Source organism: Lonchura striata, chromosome 2, assembly GCF_046129695.1.
Source record: "Lonchura striata isolate bLonStr1 chromosome 2, bLonStr1.mat, whole genome shotgun sequence".
Classification (NCBI taxonomy): Eukaryota; Metazoa; Chordata; class Aves; order Passeriformes; family Estrildidae; genus Lonchura; species Lonchura striata.
Window position 1 is genome coordinate 36666071 of NC_134604.1, and position 23870 is coordinate 36689940.

The window sequence follows — 23870 nt, forward strand, 5'->3', positions numbered from 1 at the left end:
GTTTGATGGCAGCCCTCTTCCAGCTTGATGACAAACTTTTCAGTAGCCTTTTCAGTACCACTTCTCGTTGGTAACTTACTTTTGAACAGCTACTAAGCATTTAAACCCAGACTTTAAATAGATAGGTGTTGGCTAATTGTTTTGCTAAGACATGCATTTGAAACAACAAATCCACACCTCACTGCTTTGGTTGAAGCTGTTTTATTTGTATGCTTTTGTAAAGTGATTATTTATTCTTCTCTCTTTCTACTGAGTGAAAGAGTTGGCTGCTATCAGAAAATGTTTCTGCGTAGATACTTGTGTGAGCATAAAGTGTGGAACAGAGCTGTCTTGGAGGAGCATCTCACTGTTGAGAATTCATACTGACAGTTTTTCTGGTGTTTTGATTATGCAAGTTCTTTAAGGGCCAATGAAGCCCATCCGTTTTAGCACCAGCACTTTTTTCTGTACATTCTGTCAGTGAAGAGGTGAGACCTTAAACATCTGATAGATGAGAGGGAAAAATTTCAGTGAAGACCTGACCTGATATATGGTACTTATACCTGTCATGGTGCTAGCTACTCTTAAATGTTTGAAAAACAGAGGCATCCTTTTTTCAGCCATATTTTGAAAGCTTTCTGAAGAGTGAGCCCAACTGAAAGCTTCTGATTTATGCTCTTTTTTGAAATTTTTGCACTTGTCAGGATTAATTTGCTCATTTGATGGGGAGCACAGTGTATTTTAGGCTCACTTGATTGTCTGCTATAGTTTCTAAATTGTTTTCAGTGTTGCTGTATTTCTTAGACAATTCCTTGTTCTGTAATGGTCTACTTGTTCTAATTTATGTACCTTTTTCTTAAGAAGTACGAGCTATTATTTGGCTGTGCTAATGTACAGAGTGGTTAAATAAACCTTTCTGTGCAATCCAGTGCAGTTTATGGAACAGACCCACTACATGTATTTCGTACCATTAAACCTTGCCAGGAATAACTGCACATTTTGTTCCCTGTCAAAGATCTTTCTTGTTATTTTGAACTTGATTGAACGGTTTGCTGTAAATCTTCAACTCTCTATAGTTTTGTTGAGTCCATTAAATGTTTTAAATAAAGAGAATAGGTAAATGTAGTGTGAATAAACTGGTCTGGTGAAGAGATTCTGTTTGTCTGTCCCAGAGGCTGGAAGCAAGCAAGACTTTGAACTGAACTTCAAGCCATCTCCTCATTACGTTCCCAATGTTGTGATACAGCTCTACATCACTTGGACTAGCTTAGGGCCCTGCTGCAGTTTCTGATTTGGTAAATCTAGAAGTAGATGTATTGATAGTGCCTCCTGTGTTCTGAATCAGTGGCCTTTAACTGTGCAGTCACTTTCTTTTCCTTGGGAACATTGCTCATACCCAGTAAAAGATTATACACGTCTTGCAGATTAGCAGCTCCTCAGTTTCGTAACTGCTATAACTATTGGTGTGTTCAAAACTGCCATAAAATACAGATTATCAGTTCCTCCAGTGGCTTTTCTCTTATGCTCCTCACCTGCAGTCTCTAAATACTTCACAGTCTCTTAAAATTTATTCTCGTGAGTGAACTCTGAGTTGTAAATATAGTAACCATTTTTTGCATGAGAAGTAGAATCACAGAAGTATTTATTTGGATTGTGTTCAAAAAGTATTCAATAACTTAGTGTGATTCAGTGTTAGAAAGCTGAGGCATTTGTCCTTGACTGCTTTCAAATTTCTTCGGTTCCATTTTTTACCACATTGGAATTTTATTGTTCTGTATGTTCTCAAAGCAGTGTATGGAAATAACTAAGTCAATACTCTTTATGACTTCTGGGAGGTAAATGAAAAGTATTACTCCTCTTTTGGATGAGAAATTGCTATGGTAGTACTATCAGGAGCAGATTTTTAGGATCTCTTGGTTGAGCGTCTCCCAGCCTTGGGAAAGAAGACTACACTACCTATTTACAGAAGAATCCTCTGTGTTTCGATTGTCCTGCCTGATTTCTGATGAGAAAAACAAAAGCTAGAATCCGGCCCTCCTTTCTGCACTCTACTTGTTTTACCAATAATCTCATTGTGTTTCCTTGTGATTTACCTCCCAAGTTTTAGAGAGAGAGGAGAGGGGTTTTACAGACCCTGTAAAAGGTTGCCATGTAGCTTCATTTCCATCTTTTACCACTGTCTATAACAACCATGTGAATTTTGATGAAAGTCATATATATCCCCTGAGACAACTCATGCATGAAAGTAGAAATCAAATCATGTATTTCTTAAGTTAGAGTAGGCTACACGTTTTCCCTATACAAAACCATTATTTTTAGGCTGACAAAGTTAGTTGGCAGCAATTACCAAATCGTAATACACCAGGCAAGAATATTCCATAATATTGAAGTCAGTTCACTACAGTAATTTTGGTGTCTGCAGTGCTCTCAAGCAGTTCTGACTGAAAGCCTCTCTGGATCTAATGTGTTTCAGGATACGGAGGCTGTAGCCAACTTCATTTCAGGTGGCTTGAGTCCGAGTCTGGCTCATGCCTTGATTTTTAAGGGTGTTTTAATAGTTCAACTTGCTGGAGGTGCTTTCTTCTGCTTTGACATTAGCTGTTTGTCCTCTGGTCATGTGGCTGGACTGGATGCAGTAACTCATCCATTGTAGGGTCAGGCCAGCTACCTTCCCTTCATGGAAAACAGTAAAGAGCAAGAAGGAGGAGTATCCCTCTGGCATGACAGAGAAACAGAAGGGATGTGTTTTAGCCTTGTGCTATACATGGGTAAATCCTACAGATTTGTACATTTAGAATTCTTTAGCTACAAAACTAGAGGTGGTGAGTTCTTACGCCTTCTGTTTGAGCAGATTTGACAGATTTTACTACTTTTCTCTGTTGTACATGTGCGCAATGCAGCAGGGCTTGTGGAGTACAGCTGCACCATGGCTTCTGTCAACAGCCTTAATGTTGAAAGTAGACATGGCTCTTCTGATGGTGTATGTGAAGGAGAAGTGTGTCTTCCTCCTGAGATTAGTCTTGTGATAAAAGTTTCCTGCTTTTCTCAAAAAGAGAAAACAGCATGCTTTGCTATGGGCTTTGCACTGCTTGATGGAGAAAGATAATTCTTACATGCTGGAGAGACTGTTGTCTTGTCAATTTTGAGGAAGAATGCTTGGGAATAAGAATTCTTGCTCATTCAGTTTGTCTGAAATGGCTTCACTTGTGAGTGTTGTGCAAGTGAGGGTTTCTATTAGTTACTCATGGCCAAAATAAGAACAGCTTTCTTGAGAACAGGAAGCATTTGACCAGTGTTTTCACCAGTTCTCAAAATACTGTTCTAAGCAATGAAATGCTTCAGCACCCCTAAAAAGAAAAAAAAGTTGATTAAAAAATAATTCAGATCACCACATTACACTGGTGGTTAATTACAATTTCCTATATAGTATATGGATTTCTGAATTTTCTTGCTGATTATTTTTTATTAAGTGGTTTCAATCACAGTCAGCATCTGATTTAGTTAATTGTTTTATAGGTAAGAGCACGTGATAAATCACAGTTTTTTATTAGGTCAACACCAGAACAGACATATTCTTCCTCAAAAGCAATTTAGCTGTTGTCTACCATCAGTAAAACTTTTTTATAAGCTGCCCCAAAAATGAAGCAGTGTTAACCTGTGTGCTTTGTTTCTAATTAGTTCGGAAAGATTGTGTGACATATACGTGTTTAAACAACGAGTTTGGGAAGTGAGTTAAGTGTCTCTTGCAAAGTCGATGTAATCTATTGTACTGTTTACACTGTGGTCATGATAAATCACTAGTTTGAAAATGTTTTTTGGATTGGATTCATATTAGTTTAGCACATAACACTGTGAGTAAATTGCAATACATGGAAACAAACCAATTGAGACAAAGAAATTTCTGTTCCATTTGCAAATACAGAGAGCTACTACTTAAAATTGTTACCAGTGGGAAATGTAAAAGGTGAGGTAATCCCCTAAAGAAAAAGGGCCCTGGTTGTGAAACACGTTAAATGTAAATCTTGTAAAACTTGTAGGGAATGTACTGAAGTACTGAATTGAACCCACTCAGAGTTCAGGCTAACAAGAAATTCTGGTCAATGAAAGCAGATAAAGGAATTGTAAATGACTGTTTAAATTTGTCTGGAATTCCAGAACATGTGCTTGGATAATATGGAATAAAGCTGTCTAAATATGCAGCTCTCATTAGTTTACTGGTCATAGTGAATGTCTGTTACAAGATCCAAGGCTGTTGGAATAGCTTGCTGGTGTTTAAATCTCTGCTGTTTTTCAAGGGTTAGAGTGAAGAAGAGAGATCAAGGATCTTTTGATTTTGCTCTCTATTGTCTGAGTAATTCACCAAAGAACTACAGGTGGACTATAAAAGCTCACCTCAGTCTTCTTTAACTTGTGTGGCAGGAGAGTTTAGCTTCACTTACTTAAAATAGCTTGGAAATGAATTCTACAGGAACATCCTGGTGCCTGTTGTGATGTCCCGCACCGTCTTCTCTTTCATTGTGTTTCTTTCACCAGTGCTCTTAGGATGAGGAGGGTCTGGTGCTACTAACTCACAGAAAAGAATCAAAATGGATGGATGGATAGGCAAACATGTAGTAATATGTGTAGGATGATCAACAAGGCCAAGTGTAAGATTATGTGCAAGAAAGAAATTCTTTGCTGTGAGGGTGGTGAGGCACTGGAACAGTTTGTCCTGAGGTGTGGCTGCTCCATTCCATGGAAGAGTTTATGACCAGATTGAATGGGGCTTTGAGCAGCGTGGTCCAGGGAGAGGGTCCCTGCGCATGGCAGGAGTTGGACTAGACGGTCTTTAGAAGTCCTCTCCAACCCAAACAGTTCAATAACTCTGTATAGTGTAGTTCATTACAGCTCTAGTCTCAAGGGCAGTATTGCTGTTTTATCCTGAAAACTTGGTGACTACATCAAGCCTTGTCCGATCTGCTCTTTCTGCATGCTGTTTCTTCAGCAGCCTTTGGCCAGGCAGCAGGAAAGTTTCTCCATGGATCAGTTTCAAATGGGATAGAGGGAGATATGGATGGAGTATGATGAGTGCTCCTTCTCACTATTTCGGAGCTGAAAATCTGAAGATTGTGCTGCCCCTAAATCCTGGAATCCTGGGGGGGACGGTGTCACTGAAATGTGCTTGTATATTCCTGGTCTGGCCAGGCTGATCTTTTGGCCACTATCTTTTCCGCTCTGGCAGCATTACTAATCAAAACCAGGTTTGACAGTTGTCATGTGCTTTCTGCAGGCTGGCTTGCAGCTGTTTGCTGCCCTTCTGCTGTGTGATTGGAAAAAAGTAAGGTTTTAGTTGGCTTCAGTGGATCATTTCTCAGATGCAGAAACTTCTGCTCCATGATGATGGTGGGGCAGGCTTGCTTGGACCGCCTTTCTCTGCCATTTCTGTCAAGGCAGGGAAGATTAAATGGCCCATTTCTCCAGTTTCCCATGCTGGCTGCTGGCCTGGTTTGTGGGTAATTCAGTTCATGAGCATTATACTGCTGGATTTATTTTTTTTCTGGCTTCCTGATAGTCAGTTAAGTGCAATGTTGAGCCCTTCAATCCTTCTTGCAGAGAAAACTAGAAAAAAGTGAAAGTCAGTTACAGGCTGGGACCAGGAATCCCAATGTAAATACCAAGCATATTTTGGGAGGGGGCTGGGAGGAAGGAAAGGGAGAGAAACAGGTAAAAGAGAAGTCAGGAGAAGAAAACCAATTTACATGATCTTGGCAAATGTTACAAATGCCACAACTGCAGACTACTAGCTTCAGATTAAGATAAATACATACAAATGTTTTTTATTTCATCCTCTTAGCAGCATATAATGTGTGATTATTTCCATGCTTAGTTAATTTGTTGAATGTGTGTTCTGCAATGTTAAATTATAAAGCTCTTTAAGGAGAGACTGAGGTTCCTGAGCAGGACTGCAGCAGGGAAGAAGATCAGTATAGTTTAGTTAGGTAGAGGGTAGAGATAAATTAGTTCATAAGGTAGTTTATTAACCTTGAAAGTGCACATTCAGGTCAATGAGAAAATGGAATTTGTAAATGGAATGGAAGTTACACTGAACTGTGTGCAAATTTGAACCTATGTTTAAAAGAAAAATCTGCAAATGCTCTCAGGAATGAGCAAGACAACTCAAAAAAAGTTACTATGCGTCACTCTTGTTAGTTTTAATACTAATTTATTTATGCTATATTGATGATATGTTTTGCACATCTCCAAATCTCTACTTAGGGAATCAACACATGTTTATTATTTAAGAAAGAAGAGCATTTCCATATAGTACTTACAAGATACATGGCCAGATATGTGCTTTGTTTACACAAATGTTGGGTAAGTAACCAGAGGAGAGAGAGATCAAGTATTATTGGATGCAAAGTTGGGTGGTGCAACACGTTCTGAAAGTTGAATTTGGGAAAAAAATTAGAGACGTTTTGGAAAATGGATACAAGGCTTTCATAAACTCAGTAAAATATGCTTTATTATGGGGTTTAAATTGTTTAGTATTTAGAGAGTTCACAGTTAAGTTACTTTTGTTGAAAGTAAAGGTAGGATATTATTTGATCTATTAATGGTTGACTGTAAAGAGCCTGTGTCTTGCAGATGTCAAATACAGACTGATCTACACATTGTACAAATAAGGTTCCAATAGTTCAGTAATGAAGGCAGAGACATTCAAGATTCATTCAACAAAGTAAAAGATGGAGGTATATGAAATTCACATCTGTACAGTGGAATTAATTGAACTTTTACTCTCTTTCAGAGAGTAGGAATTTACATATCTGTCTTTTTTAAAAGCTTCAGTTCAGCTTCAGTATTGTATTTTAAAAATATTTTAAATCTTGATTACATTGAATAGCAACACATTCTATTTCGGTATTATGGTAATTTCATTAAAAGTTATAACAACAATAATTAAGCTCCTCAGTTAAATCTGTCACCTTGAGTAAGGTTTAAATGCAGACAGTTGTTTTACATTTGACTTTTTGTGGACAGAACTCAGGAATAAAAAATTCCATGTTTTCCTAGTCATTATTGCTTCTGATTCTCCCCAGATCTTTTTTATCTAGCACTCCTGTTTTCAAAAGTTCTGTGATGGTTAGCTAATAAGGGCTATAACAATAGTTCACATATAATCAAGTTGAAAGATTGTTATTAATGATTTCAGAAAGACTGTTAAAACCCTTTTTTCATGTAATTTGCTTTTCACGAAGAAGCACAAATTTTACAGGCCAGAGCTGTCAGCTAGCTATTAGCCAAGATCAGCAAACCTAATAGGAGAGAAAAAATGTCTTTTGTGGTATTCCATCCTTCTTTATTCTTATAAACAATTTGTATAATTTTAATTTTAAGTCAATTAGGGTTTTTGTTTTCTGTTTTGTTTTGGGTTTTTTTAATGCACATATAGAAGTAGATGCCAAAATTTTTCAGGTGATTAAAAAGCGTGCATTTCTAAATTCATTAACTTCTGTGATCAATCTCTTCACTGCTTGCATTTGCAGTTTTAACTTTGGTAAAACAGTAACTATTCCGATGAAGTATTATGTGAGACCATTTTTATTTTGTGCATACCTAGAAAAGTCAAGACATTTGGAATCTAATGCAGTGTTTCTCTTTCTGTCTTTTCTATCACTTCCATCAATAATGCACAATTATCTTCCACTTTAGTTCTGGTTCATACAATCAGTGGTTTCTTTTTTTTCCAACTGACTTGCAAAGAATTTGATCAAAAGCAACTGCTTTGTTGGAGTGGGAACAGTTGGTCATCTTTGTCTGGAGATGACATTAGAGCTTGCACGGCGTTACAGAGTGGTAGCACACGTCAGGCTGCCATTTCACCTCCCATGTAGTGTAACGCACTACACGTTCTTTGTAAGGAGCAGCAATTTTAGGATTCAGTAACAATCATCTTGGCAACACGTTTAGTTCACACTGAGATCACTAACACCATGTGTTGACACTTTACTTTCTTGTGAACCTCTGACTCCCATGGCTGAGTGGAAGGCTTATTCACAGTGAATTGAATGCAAATAAATCTCTAGTTTTTACAGCTTTCTAAGATATCTGATTATATTGTAGTATTTAGTGAACAACAGTTAAAAATTAGCTAAATTCCTAGTCAGCAGTTTCTTTGAGAATAGTATTATTTTTTCTTCAATGGACAGTTATGGTAGTTTGATTTGTGACAGAGCTATACTCTGCATATTTTTAACAGATTTAATACAATGAAATAAACTTGCTGTTTCAATATACTTTGTATCTTTTAACACATTATTGAAAATTAAATCCTTTGAACTCAAATGTCTTGAATAGATTTAGTCAGTATTGAAACAAGTTATATGCAAATATTTTGCAGCATGAATATTGATTATTATTATAGTGGTAACTTTGGTAGATTTGAAATTACATACCATGGATATGTCAGGCAAGATGTGTTCAATAGACTGGATTTTTAGTCAAAGTAAATTTGGTGTCCTGTAGGGATCCTTTTACTCTCAGCAAGATATTGTCATAAATAGAATTTTAGAAAATATATGAGGAGTGCAAGAATATTGTTGTTTTTATATTGCTGTTGTGGTTCTTCATGCAGGGTTTTTTTTCCTCTATCCTTTATGGAACATTAACTATGATGAAGTTTGTCTCTAATGTTCAAAAAAAAAAAATACAGTCCATGTATATTTTGACTTTCTCCACCCTTATGCTTATTCTTTCATATCCAACATGTGCAGCTCAAATGCCAGCAGGATGTTCTGTGCTTTTGGATTTCCTTTTATATTGGCTTGTCACAGCTAGAAGGATCACTGCAGGATAGCCTTCCACTTGGCTGGCACAAAACATTTCCACCACTTAGAGAGAATTTGAGGAATTGGGCTGTGTTTCTTTGGGGAGCAGAAGGAATTTACAGGTCATCTGTAAACTGCATTTTTTTGGTGGGCTTGTCACTTAAAATGTTGTTTGGAAATGCTGAAACGTGTTGATCAGAGAGGTTGTAAGAGCTCCAATCTTTGAGATGTTGAAAATGGGTCTAGACATGCTGGTTCAAGGGAACTTGAGCAGGATCAGAGAGAATCATAGAATTGTTAAGGTTGAGAAAAGCCTTTAAGGTCATAGAGTCTATCCATTAACCCAGCACTGCCAAGTCTACCACTAAATCATGTCCCCAGGTGCTTTTAAGTACCTCCAGGGATGGTCACTCAAACAACTTCCCATAGCAGCCTCTGTTCAAGTGCCTTACAACCCTTTCCAGGAAGAAACTTTTCTTAATATCCAATCTAAACCTCTCACCCAGTGCAACTTGAGGCCATTTCTTCTTGTCTTGTCACTTTTTACCTGGGAGAAGAGACTGACCCTTACCTGGTTGCAGCCTCCTTTCAGGCAATTGTTGAGAGTGATAAGGTGCCTTCTGAGCCTTCATTTCCCCAGACTAAACACCCCCAGCTCCTTCAGCTGCTCCTTATAACACTTGTGTTCAGACCCCTTCCCAGGGCTGCTACACTTTCTTGGACGTGGTCCGGTATGATTCTCTTTGTTTCTGCATTTGCAGGGCAGAGGGAAAAAGATAGAAATTGAAGACAGTGTGGAAGCTTTAAAAAACCAGAAGTGTTGCAGATAAATTTACATTTTAAGACTGGCAAAATTTTACTAGCTTATTAATTTTATCATTAGTCTTTGTGATACTATAGCTCTGGGAAGGTATTAAAATACTCTGAATGTTTGCATCATGCTCTTCTACCTTGTAAGACATTGCCTTACTGAATCTCCACATGTTCACACTTAGTTTGCTTTGTCAAAAGAATGCAGATCTGAACTATTTACTGCCACCTCCTTCACCTTAATGCTTACACCAACAATAAGCTTGGACTGATTACTATTTAGAAAGATGAACTTCTTTAAGCCTCCTCTTGGATTTTGCATGCCAATACCCCCAATAGCTTTCTCCAGCCTTGTAATTGCCAGTCAAAGGCTATAGGTGGCCTCATCCCCACCATGCAGTTTGTGTGGGAAGCTGTGCTTGTAGGACTGATTTTCACAGTGAAGGGTGGCCCATTGGAAGACATCAGAGATGTTGCATTTGCTATTGCCATGATTTTTCCTTGTTTCTGGATGGTTTTGACATCTGGCATTAATGAGGTGAGTACAGATGTACTAAGAGAGATCTTTTACTAGATGTGAAAAGGAAGTCACACACACCAGTGGTTTTCAAAGAAACAAAAGCAGCTAAGCTGTATTGACAGAGCATTCAATTTGGTTGAAACATCCCTAAAAATGTTGGTGAAAGAACCCAACTTTGTGAAATACGAAAGGTTGTGTGGGGTTCACTTCATTTCTTAGAGAAGAAAGATTTGAGAAGCAGAATCACAGTGGAGCATTGCCCTACATCCTTGCGGGCTGTGGGCATTACATCCCTTGTGGATGTAAATGAAGTAATAGATTTTGCAGCCCAGTGTTCTGGAGTGTACATGTTAATTTACAGGTGTGTGGGGAGAACATAAGGTAATTAAAATATCTTTCATTAAGTTATTTTCTACTGAAAATTATGTAGAAAGGAGTAAACCTCGCTTAATCTGTCTCTTGGAAGACTGAGGAATTAATCTCAAGAGAGGTCTTTGATATCACATTTATTGAGATACAGTTGTCTTAAGGTAGTGATGGTGGGGACCCAGGAAGTTGTGCAAGCATGGAAACACTGAGATGCTTTTTCTTAAATTACTGTTTAGAAAGATGATCAGCTACTGCAAACTGCTTTTATTTATAAACTTTCTAAATGTGGTTGTTGTTGTTGTTGTTGTTTTTTTTTTCTTCACCCAAACAGCCTGCTAACTACTCCTTAACATAGATCCTTAAATGTCAGGGTAATTTTTTAATTAGAACCAGATATTGAAACCATGTTTTTTTTGCAGTTGAAATTGAAACCAGCTTCACTATTTGCTGTGGAAACAAGTTTTTAAAACAAATCTGTTCATGTGTATGTTGTTGTGTCAATCCATGAGTTTATGTAATTTGCAGATTTTTTTCACGCCTTCTTCCAACCAGCTTGTAGAAATATAGGTGGTACAGAACCTATTATAGTCTGTATTAAGCCAGTAACCTGTATGTGTATCAGATATGGTATGTGCCAATTGTCTCACTGGATTGAAGAAAGGATGGGGCAACTAACACAGAAAGGTATTCAACCTAATTAAAGATAGGAGATTTCCCCAAATTTGTGTTCCCTGCCATTTGCACGTGACCATGTTGTGTTTTATAATCCCCATTACTTAGAATTAAGAAGGGCCCAGGTGCTTTCAGGAAAAGCACTGCATAATGCTATTTCTTCATGCTCATTTGTCAGTTTAAGTGTATATTATTAAACAACAATTTTGAAATTAAGTTGCCTGAGTTATGAAATGCAATGTAGTTATTTTTTCTCCAGTACCCCAACTGTGTTCCTTACAGCTTCTGGAGGACAGTTATCTGGGGCTGAGCATCTCTGACCTGCTCAAAGAGTCTTCTGGAAGAGCTGTGATGTTGCCTGAGGGATCATGTACTGTTACTTAGGCTGAGACCAAAATCCTTAATATGTCTCACCTCGCCTAAACTGTGCATGTTGTTCTAAAGGAATTACTGGAGCAATTCAATTGTAAAATAGTTGCTAGAAGATAGCAGAAAATATAAAAAAAATGTTATAAAAGTTGAAACAAACTGCCATGAGCTGTGTTGTCTGCTTTTAATAACTAATTTGTCTCTGTGTTTGTTGATGCAGGCCACAGAAACATTGTTCCGAATGGCGGTAGCAAGAGGAGCTATCACACCTTTAAGACATGGAGAAGTAAGGCTAAACATATATATATATATTTGTTTCTTATTTATGTGTGGCATAATGCTTTATTAATATAATGTTTTATAAATTCCTGGAAGTCATACTATCTTCAGGTAAGTGAAGAGAGCTTGACTATGTATAACTTGTGTACTTAAATTCCAGTATTGTTTTAAAGGAGAGCAAGAACTTAAATACTGCCCAGTCAGAAATGAAGTATTTTTCAAAGAACACTTTCTTCTTGTCTTTGCTTCAATCATTACTTAGCTGTATGATAGAAGTGGCTCAAGAGAGCCTTTCAGCTGCTTTGCCAAGGCCTGGTTTCCAGTTTTTCAATGAATTTTCTCTACTAAAGATTGTCAAATCTTGAGAAATTCACAGGAGGTCAGTATTTGTTACTGGATAGCTGTGGAGAGGTTACTTCATCCTTTGTTCCTTTTGAGAAATAGTAACTTAATGTAATATACAAAGTATTAATACATCAATTATTCCATAGAGGATAAATGTATTTGAATATTATGTTGCTCATACATGCTTCTGTTCATGATGAACATTTATTTTCCTTCTTTGTACAGTTTTTTATCTGGTTAACATAGTTTTGAATGTTGATGATTAAATATCTCCAGTACAAGTTGGTGCCATTTATACTTAGGTTGAATTTAATTCAAAAAATAAAATACTACAGTCAGTAATGACACTGGAAATGAGGAATGATCTGGGCATTGCCACACCTGGATGCTGCAGTGTGTGGGGGTTTTCAGTGTAAGAAACCTCCGTGTGTTTTCATGGTAATATTATTTTGCTCAAATTCCTAATAAGTTTGTGGAGAGTTCTTATCAGTGTTCAGTCTGGAATCTTGACCTACACTGACCCTGGAGTCCCAACTGTGCTGTAAAATGTTGCTTATGCTGATGAGGTTGCCTTAATCTCTTTTTGTGACAAAATAATGTATCTGCATCAGTGTCTGAAGGCGTATCTGAGATACCATGTCCTGCCATTGTCTATAGTTTTAGCTTTTTTGAATAGATGGATCCTCTATGAATTTTGTGTACTGCTATTTTCTACAGAAGAACGTAGTACAAGAAGTGTTTTCAGTTTCAAGAAGTGCTAGTTACCTAATATGTGCATCCTTTCCAAATTCCCTGGTTAGGTTTGTTTTTTTTTCCACTGAAGGGTTCTTAATTTTATATGTTTTAATGACCAGGTTGCCCAAAAGGTTTATGTAGTTACTCAGTCAGTGGTGTGAAATAGGGGAAAAGAAAATGATTGGTTTTCTTAAAGCGTAACTAATTGTACTGTTTGCAATCCAAAATACTGGGATGACTACAGATGTAATGATGTCTGTTGTGAATGATATTAGTAATTTCTGAATCTGATTCATCTTCTGGTGAGCCAGTTTAGCTCACTGATAAGGTAGAAAAAATTTTATATTTTTCTTCAGATATTCCTTCTGATTTTTTATCAGTTAAACCACCTCAAAGGCTAGAGACAACCAGAGGAGAAGCAGGAACATAAGTGGTGAGAAGATACAAACATGGTTAGCAAGAAAGGAAATGCAAGGAAGTAAACTTCATGTTAGTGTATGGTGTCCTGGGATACTTTTTCTGAGGTATTCCTGGGGCCTCAGTGAAAATGCAATTAAGCTAGATAACTTATAGATAAAATGTGCAATAATGGTCCAAAATTGGTCTTTTGTATAAGGAGGCAGCAGGAGAAACAAGAAAATACCTTTTTTCTCCCTTGTATTTTTATTGGACTTTATGCAATAGAAAATGTTTTCACTCAAGGGAGATCTTTTCATTAAATTCCATTGTGTAATTTTAATTTGCTTAGTCTGAAAATGAGAAATTACATTATTCAAATGAAGCTAATTTTTCCAGAAGAAACATATGATTATCAAATCATACTAAAATATTTTTTGCTCTTCCAAGAAATTGCTGGATATTTGCACACATGAGTAGAAAGGGACCCAGCAAAAAAAGTTGAATATGAACTAAAGTTGATTGTGTTCTGTTTGAGAACTGTGAATTTGGCAGTGAAAATCAAAAGAGAGAAACTTTTTAAATGGAAATTTCAAAATATGGAGGCAGCAGTCCAAATGTGCAAAAGTGCTGTTCAACTTTCACATCAGAACTTAAAAATGTAACACCATTTAAAATTTGAGAGAGGATAAAACTGTTCACAGCTAGAAGGCAAAAGTCATACCTGTTTGTTTTAAATTAATAATAAAAAAAAGACATTATTCTGTCTGTACCACTAAACAGATTAATGTGCAAACATTTCTTCTACAGGCAAAACAGGATGCGTGAAAAGCTGTCCATTATGATCCAGTTGTCATCACCAGGTGGATTTATAAGTTATAATGTTTAATGTCCACTGGCAGTCCCTTTTATTTTTCATTTCAACATTTCCTCATTCATTTGGCCTTATCAGGTCTTATGCATATAGAATTTTTATGTTTTTCATTTTTTTTCCTTGAAGAAATTGAAAAATGAGGATGTGTTAGGTTTGGTCTTTCTACTTTTGCATGTGGTTTATAAAATCACTTTTTAGAGATTAGATAATGATGCTGCCAAAACTAATTATCAAATTTGGGCACATAGTCCCAAAAATTATTAATCATAGAGGATCCTGAAGCATCTTCTCAGCAGTTCTCTTGCTCCTGGGTGGGTTTAAGTGTAGTTGCATCTGTGGGAGGGAATTAAACCCAGAAGCGTAATTCATTCTCAGGTTTCAATGTGTTGTTGTCTATGTTAATTAGGTATTCCTGTTGGTCATTTTGTTGTGGGGGTGAAGCAGGAGGCAGAGACTTATTCTTTTCTGTTACCACTTCTAGCTGATTCCTAAATGATCCAGAAATCGTGGGAGCAGATGTGATCACACCAAATTCCATAGCTGTGCTGTCCAGGAATCTTAATATGCATTTCATTAATGACACAAGGCTGAGGTGGCTGGCACAGCTGAGAGCTGTGCATTTGGGGAGCCTGGACCGGGCACCACCTAGAGAGCCTCTCCAGCTGTTTCTTCTGCTTCTGGTCTTCATGCAAGAGGCTCAGATCTGCTGCCATCTGTTCCTCACAGTGTCCAGTCTCTGCCAGGCAGGCCTGCTGTTTCTGTGGTGCTGGTTGATGGGGTTGAGGAAACAAGAGCATCAACAGCCTGCCTGCTGAAATGAGTGACGAGGGATACAAGGAGGCTCCTGCTTCAGAGATGTGCTTTCCAGTTCTGCATTCCTGGAGCCTTTTCTGCTGTGTGCTGAGCCCCCAAGGGGGAGCTATAAGGAGGAGTAAGGGCTGGCAGCAATGGGCTACGAGGAGTCAGTGAGTGCATGGTAGCAGGAATGGAATACATTTGGCACCAGCTAATATTAGTTCGGTGACGATACACAGAGAGAGAGAGAACTTTCAAGATTTTACTGGAAAATGACCAATTTTATTCATGTTGTGCCAGTGAGATACCAGAACCAGTGTGTCACGTGGGATATGGATATCCTGTGGAGATACTGAACAGGAAGGAGAGATCTGGTTAAGACAATGAGCTCACAGGTCATTGATGGTCTTAGGCCCTGTAGATGAGGGAAATTGATCCACACAGAGAAGGAGCAGAGGGATAAACTGAGAGGGTGGAACACTTAAATGTAAAAAATGCATAGGCAGACATAGCCAACAGATCTAATGGTAGAGTTTTGATTCCCAGAAAACCACATCTGATATCAGCCATGCATGATCTCTTTGGCTGTTAGCATAAAAATGTAAGATTTTCTAGCCTAAAATGGCTTACTGTCTTGCAGTGTATTAAATGTAACTGTATGCATTGCTATGGCAGTACATACCTGTGCTTGAAAGTGGACTTCGTTGTAAGAAAACAAATCTTTGTTTTTGTTTAAAGCTATTTTTAAGCAATTTCACCACTCTGTGTGTTTTCTGTAAATTCAGTAATGTGAAGTGCAAAGTTTTATGAATTTAAACCAGATAGCTGTAAAAAGTAATTTCCATGGATTTGTGTTCATAGTTAATGCCAGTGATGTATTTGTGATGCCACACTTAGCTAAACGTTGAAAAAGGGGATCAGTAAGGATCTTTAAAATGTGATTTCTTTAATATTTTTACAAGCGAATACATAACAGTGGGAACAGCAATATGAAATGCTCCTTCAGGCAGCCCTGCTTTTCGTTCAGATGTACTGAAAGAACCTTGGAAAGGAGGATACCTAGTTGAAGTGACATTACTGCCAGCTCAGATCTTCCTTGCCCTCTTTCTTCCCAGTCTACTGTGCCATAGCAGAGTGCAGTGTAGACTCCTGGAAGCTCACCTGTGGAATTAAGGTCATGTAGACATGAACCTTTTATATTATTAACAGAAACTGTGATGACTTTTTTCATGAGGTGGGACTTCTAAATTTTACTTGCCAATGAAGTGATTCAAAAGAGATATTATGACACCTGTCATCATATTTAGTTGTGTAATGTGAAGATGACATAGAAATAACTATTCATTAAATCATAATCTTGTTTCCATATAATGGGGTTCTAGGAGTGTTAGTCTCTTGAATCTTATCCTCTGGGTTTTGCCTGTCCATATTAAGGGTTGCTGGCACACAGAAGACGTGTGTTTTTAAAATTTAATATGTTGCAAAACAGTGTAAATTTAATTTAACCAAATTTTATTTCTAAATGTTGTGTAAGATCCAAAATGCCAGTAGATTTCCATATTAGTTTCTCATATAAAATTACTCCCTTATATTTGAAAGGTATTGCAAACCTAAAAGAGTTTGGTTGCAGACAGGTTTGAATTCCTGTTCATCTAAAGTGAGGTGCCTTCTCTCTGTCCTAAGAAAATAACCTTTAATTTTTAGCTTTTTCAAAATAAATGTATTTTAAAAAAATTTTAAAAGTATCCTATAAGACTGTTCTGAACCATCAATTAATAGCTCAAATTATTGGCATACATAGTTACAGCTTTCTCATTAGTGAAATCTATTTTGGAAGTAGTATGGAGCCTGTCTTTTATAACTTCTTTTAAAGAAGAAGCAATGGATAGAGCTGTTTTATAGTGCCTTGGATTAAGGTTTTGGTTTGGGGCATATGTGTCAGAAGTATTTTAAAATAGTACTGGGATCTGGAAAATTCTTCTGGCAGGTCACAATGGGTAACAGTTCAAAGGTAATTTAATTGCCAAAGACTGGCATACCTTATCTGTGTTATCTGGAAGTAAGTCAAAAGTAAATAATTCTTCTGATTAAATGCAGTGAAAACTAAAACTTGATTAGAGAGGGGGAAGGAGAGGGGTTGAGAATGCCATTGAACCCTGAGGAGGGAAACCAGCCGATTTCCTTTGCTGTGTTCCAGTGTACAGTGTCCCAGTGCTGTTTTTGCCATGTGTTTAGTTTTGTGAAGGTGTTGTTTGTCTAGCTTGTCCTGAGTGATCCATTTTAAGTGGTCTATGGTTTTTTAATTAATTTTTAGTCATGAAGAGGAAGGAAAATTTGTTTTAAAACTATAGTTGAATATGAAGAACTTTTCTGCTCTTTTAATATGCTATTTGATTCAAGATAGTCTGTTTCTTACTAAAAATTATCTTAAGCCTTGGTAACAGTATTGGCTTGCTCTAAAAAATTTTAAAGTATTGTGATGGAGTTAATTTGTTAGGGAATGTGAAAAATTAACGCACTGTAGGAATCATGTCTGGTGTAAATTTAAGGTAGAAATATCTGTAAGAGAGTGGCTACATATTTTCAGAATATGGAGAGGTACCACTGAAGAAAGGTAACACACAAGTTTGGAAACCTGGAGAACTTGAATTTCAAAACCGAAGTGAAATAATATCTAGGTAACTCATGCTTTGTAGTTTTCTTTTAAGTGTATGGAAAATACAGTCTGTCTGTTTTTTGTGGAGTGGAACAATAGAATTTAGTGATTTAGCATATCATGCTGGGCATTTTTATTATTGCAATTTTCTTTAGTTCAAGCTCATGGTCTGTATTTGTCTTAGACTAGTCTTAACTTCCCTTAATGAAGTGAAACACAAGGCTAAAAAGTAAATTAAATTATGTCCCGAAGTATTTGCCAGGTGTGTTTCTCCAAGAAAGTATTGGCAGGGTGTAAAGTAAGGAGGGAATGACCTGTTTTAAAGACTTCTCTTTTTTTTCCTTCCTTAGTACTTAGCCTATGTATTTCAGATTTCTTATTCTTTTGCATCAGGAAAGCAGCTAGTGCATGGTAAAAGTAGACAATAAAAAAAATTATAGCAACAAAGCTAAATGTAAGGGAATGTATTTAGTTCCCAATCTATTTTTTTTCGTCTTCTATGTCATGGCCTTGGAATGAAGCTGTCATTTTGCTTTATACTTAAAACCTGTCCTCAGAATTGCCCCCTGCAACTCCATTGTTCTGCAAGAGAAAAGCTTATGTGTAGGGAGATTTTTACAACTGTCAATGAAGAAAGGCAGAGTAGGTGCTGCTGGTACTTGGTGCTTGAATAATGCTTCTTTCTCTCTTTGGTGGTGTCAGTATTGTATGTTAATTCATTCATAGAGTTGAAGAAATAGGCAACTGTAAGAAGATACTTAACCTGATAAAGCTAAGAATTTGTTCACATTCCTTTAGTAACACTCAACATTTAAGAATGCTGAGTGTTACTAAAGCATACATGTAACTAATCCTTAATTTTTGTGCAAGTTGTTGGAAAAATTTGCCAATGTCCGAATGTGCACCATTTTCACTAACACTTTGCAGTGTAAATATACACATGTCAACTAAATCACTGCGGTATGTACAGTCACAGAATATAGAATGGTTTGGGTTGGAAGGGACCTTGAGGAACATCTAATTCCATCTCCCCCCCATCATGGGCAGGGACACCTTCCACTAGACCAGGTTGCTCAAAGCCGCATCCAGCCTGGCCTTGAACAGTTCCAGAGATGGATCATCCACAGCTTCTTTGAGCAACCTTTGCCTCACCAACCACACAGTAAAAAATTTATTTCTACAACTTATCCAAATGTACTCTCTGTTTGAAGCCATTCCCCCTTTATCCTATCACTACAGTGCCTGTGAAGAAACCCCTCTTGGCTTCCCTATAGGCCTTCCTATAGGCCTTCAGATGCTGGGTGGTTGCTATGAGGTGTGAGTGCAACCTTTGCTTCTCCAGGCTGAACAGTCACTTTGAAGGACAAATGTCTTAATTTTAGTGTAAATGTTACTTACATTCAGTGATTTTCGGCTAATTAAATGTAATATTCCTTTTGGAAAACAGTGTTCTCATTCAATTTATGATTCTTGTCCATGTGTTAGACTTACTAAAGTATTGTTGAACACAAGAAATAATAGTCGTATTTGGTGACTTTTAATTGTCCTGTATGTTAACAGATTGCATAAATCAAAATGCAGTTTGAAATTCTTTTATTGGGTTTCTGCAGAAAAGATGAATTTGCCTATAGTTAGTGAGAAAGCTTTTCCTATTCCATCCAACCTAAACAATGATGTTGTGATTCTGTGTGCTACTCTATATTTAAAGACCCAAATTTTCAAACATTTTTCTGTAGGTATAAAACTAGAACAATCCTACTTTTATTTGGCATATACTTGATTAATATTATATAAAAGTGAAAATTTACATACATTTCTCTTAAGCTGTAGAAAAAATGAAATGGCAGTACCTAGGGTAAGCAATTCCTGCTTATAAAGGCTAAGGGTTTTATTGTTCTTTCCCAAATGTGAAGATACGGGAAAATACTGTTGATAGGGAGGTTGACTACTAGGATTGGGAACTGATACCAAAACTAGGCTGTAGTATTTCTGGTGTGACATTATTTGATGGCAGAGGGAAGGACTCTGGAGCATTTCCATCACGTGTCAAGTTGTAATCCTTACTGGGTGAGCACAGCTGGCTTTTTTGGACACTTAAGACTGGTACTATAGTCCAGTGATCTGAAATTATTTCAAACCTAAAAATCTTAGGTGTTCTTCCTTCTTTTAAAAAGCTTCTATGCATTTGCCCTGTGAGACCATCCCTGTACCTAAATAAGAGCATGAGAAAAGGAGAACAGTCTAGCCTGAGATATTTAGGTACCTTTATGAATGTTAAAGAAGTTATTGTTATGGGCAAGATCAAATGCTGTTGCTCACTGCTCAGGAATGGGTACTCAAGAATCAGGAATAGTAGATGCTAATGAAAATTAACATTGCTGAAGTTCTGTAATAACAGTCTGCCCTGGTTCATTGTAATAATATATTGTAATATTTTTACAATAGTTAATCACTTAGGAAGGATTATATTGTCTTTCTTGACTGATATCTCAGTGCAAGGTGATTGTGATAGGTGAAGGTCTGGTCTACCAGAAGCAGAAATGATGGGGTGCCTGAACTACTGGAACACTTCCCACTCTGAACCATGAAACCAATCTGTTCCTGGCAGCTACAATTTTATGGAAACTAATTCTTTGTTGATGGAATTAGGTGAAAAATATGTGGTTCTGATTAGCAAAGAGTCTGTGAAGTTTCTTGGTCATGGAGAACATTCCTCTGGCTGTGTGCATGTGTTCAGATGTGTGTGACTACGCATAATATTTATGTTACATATTTGTCTTCCTATATTAAAAATGATGGGCAATTTTGTTTTTTAAATATACTGATTTTAAAATGTTTGTATTATAATTGATAATATTATAATTATTAAATAGATGTTTACTATGGTAGAATGAATATTCAGTTTTATTGTACCTAAATTTTAGAAACTCAAAATTTTAAACCCAACAACCCTCAAAATAATATTTAGCAAGCTGTGTAGCAAAAACTCAAATATGAACCTTTTTTTAAGTACCACTGTTTTCTGTAGGAAATCTGTATTATGCAAGTGACTGCTTGGATAAAATAATGACCTTTCATTTATAAGTATCCTGCAGAGCTGCAAAAAGTGAACTGGTATCTGCAGTCTGCCTAATGGACTGCTCACCACATCACTGCATGCAATTAAGCATAAGTGATTTTTCTGCTCAAGACAGCCTCAAGACTGATTTAGCAATGAAACTTAATTACTTCTAGCCCTTAGAGAAAATGGCCCAACAAGGCTGAGGTTGTTGGCAGGGCAGTGTGGGAAAGCTATCGCTGCAACTCCCTTCCCCACTTCTCATTTTCTGTTTGCAGTACTTAAAGTGCAGTTAACCTTCAGTTAAACAAATATTCCCACAAAACATGTGCATTTTTATTTCTTCCTTTGTTACAAGGCTAAAGAAAAAGATAATGAAATATTGGGGTGTTTTAAAAGCAAGCATTCTGATCAAACCCACTGCTCCAGACCATAGATGAAGTTATTCTGTGCTAATGGAAATGAAAACTGAAACATTATTTCTCAAATACTTAAATGTCAGTTATCCATTCTGGCCTGAGAATTCGCAAATGAAAAGCTAAACCTAAAGGCATTTGTGCTTCTTCACAATTCAGTATGTTATAGATAAATTGTTCCTTTATTTTGTACTTAGGTTACAGGAAAAAATGCTGAAGGAAATGAACATTACCAAAAAAAAAAGAATCATATTAATGAACTACTTTATACTAAAAATTGCTTCATTTGAGTTTTTAGGAATGTGTTATTTTTCAAGGAAACAGGAACTTTAATTCTGTGACTCCAAGGAATACAAGGAATACATCTGGAATAACAATTGAGAGGGACATATGGCATCAATTGGCTTATATTTTCCTATATGGGGGTTCTGATTGAAGTAAGAGGGGCAAGTGCTCATTAATTATGTGGGATTAAAAATGCAAATACTTTGCTGTTTTGGATTTATGTGCACTATTAAAGAACTGTGACTATGGAAAAGATGTGGAAGCTGAGCAAAGAAAATTTATTTTTCTGTTAGTCGGCTGTGGCAATAACTTGCTTTACTTCTGTAGTATATTTTTCACCTTAACAGCTTTGACTCCCTTACTCTTTATCTCTTTATGTAGAGAAATTTCTCATTCACCTCTATGATTGTAATTTACAAAAATATGTAATATATTGCAGTTATAATTTGTTTGATAAATTTCCTCCTTAGTAATGGCCTGGGTCTTTTTCCTCTTAACAGCTATGGATGTGTTTATCAATGGAAATATTCATGGTAACAAAACAAACACATGCCTAAATATTTGTGAGAGTATGCAGCATAAGACACTAATTCCCAAGGGCACGTTTAGCACACGCTCTAGTACTTTACTCAGTGGGGAGTGAATTTAAGAGTGTGTATAGGTCCCCTTGATTTCAACAGTATTTAACCAAACAAGTGACTTAAGCTTTCTCCTAGGCAGGAAATAATAATTTATGCATGTACTTGAAGGGCTTTTTTATAAATTTTATTTTTTTATCTTAGGTCAGAGATTCATTGGAATCAATACTCTTTTAGCCTTATATTAAGAATCTCTGGAATAGTTACCAACCTTGGCTTATATTTATGTTGTTATGTTATATATATGTATACAATTTTTTTTTTTTTTATTTGAGCTGCTCAGGCTGACATTTTCTTGGGTAGTGAGGATGGTGCTTCCCATCTGCACTATGTAATGTCTGTTTACCTCCTTTCATGAAGGAGGCACAAGGTCTTTTCACAAAATCCATCATGTGACAAAGTAGTGAGAAAAGGACCAGAAACCTGAGTTACAGTTGCACCAGCAATGCGTGTGAGGAACTACATGAACTCAGTAAGAGACACTTGCCTTGGACAGTTAACTACCTGAGGAGGAGGCTGGGAAAAAGTTTAGTATTAACATCTCCTTAAGAGGTGTGGGATAGATAAGTGGCTGACTGGGAGTCCTACAAGTACATGTGCAAAGGAAGCTTTTGCTCTCTTCATTTTATAGACAAAATGCCACACCTTATTTTGCAATAGATCATGCAGTAGGTATACTTAATTCCTATCATAAACTAAGTGATAGGGTTACCTGGAGTGAAAGATAGTCTTGATAACCCACATGGCCTCCTGCAGTTTTAAGTTCTGGTGGAGATGGGTCCCAGTGACTTGGCAGTCTCTGTTCTTTTCAGCCATCCAGTGATATAAGGTGATGCTCAGGCTTCCCTAGAAACTTCATGCTGAAAATTTAAGACTAATAATATTGGTGGGATATAGGATAAATTGTACTCTTTGTCTACCTCTTAAATTTTACTAATGTTTGTAAGCTAAGCTTCACTCCTTATTTGAAGAAAATCTTTTATTGGGTTAACAGTAACAGCCTTTTGTTCATTGCTGAAATGTTTATAGCAAAGGGAGAGAGGCATTATATTCTTTACAAAGTTTCTTTCTGGCAGGTGCCTTTACTCCTTTGCATATTGGATTTTAAATCTCTGTTACTTGTTTGTAAGAAGAGTTCAACACTTATGTACAATTTATTTCTCTGAATTTGCTCTGAGCTGTCATTTTGTGGTCTGTGCAGGATGGAACTGAACAGAGGCAGATGTGGAAAAATTTATTTTCAGTAAGATTATTTTGTACACAATGTACTCCTCTCTGTGGCGTTCAGTACAGCTCATTGGACTTCGTGTAAATTCAGGACAAAAATGTAGACAAATAAATTTCCCTATGTCATCTGCATGTCCTTGAACTCAGTTTCACTTTGAAATGACTGTGTGAAGAGACCACGAGTGTAAGGAAAGTGCTTGGAATTCCTGACATTTAGAAGTGTTCACATATGTTTGATAAAAATGTGATTTTTTTTTTAATAGCTCTTTTAAGTTGCTGAAACTCAGAACTTTTATGTAATCAGATCTGACCCTGGAGCTATTTGTCAGACTTAAAGAAAGTGCCCTTCACTTCATTCAATGATGGTGATGATGTTTAAAGGAAAGATTGACTAATATCTCTTTCTATGTTCTTAATAGCCACCAAAGATCCTTAAGTTCATTCTCTTGTTTCGTCTTAAATAATAGAGAACCATTTAAAAGTAACAGCTGGTGACCAGTGTGGTCTGGTAAAGGTGGTGGGTATCAAGAAATAATTCCTGAACATGCTTATTTTCCAAAGCATGTTCTTCCAGCAGGGAACTGTACTTGTGGAATTGGTTTAAATGAGTATTTTTTAGTACTCTCAATATAAATTGTTTCAG

General features: G+C 36.8%; 1 protein-coding gene across 2 annotated transcripts in view; it reads left to right on the forward strand.

The window, feature by feature from the left end:
- The window catches only part of TMEM135 (transmembrane protein 135), a 158265-nt gene that overhangs the window by 55589 nt on the left and 78806 nt on the right, over window positions 1-23870 (forward strand). For both annotated transcript variants that reach the window (XM_021545028.3, XM_021545029.3), the window contains exon 5: window positions 11744-11809. In XM_021545028.3, the coding sequence (XP_021400703.1) occupies window positions 11744-11809 (66 nt within the window). The remainder of the gene's footprint in view (window positions 1-11743; window positions 11810-23870) is intronic.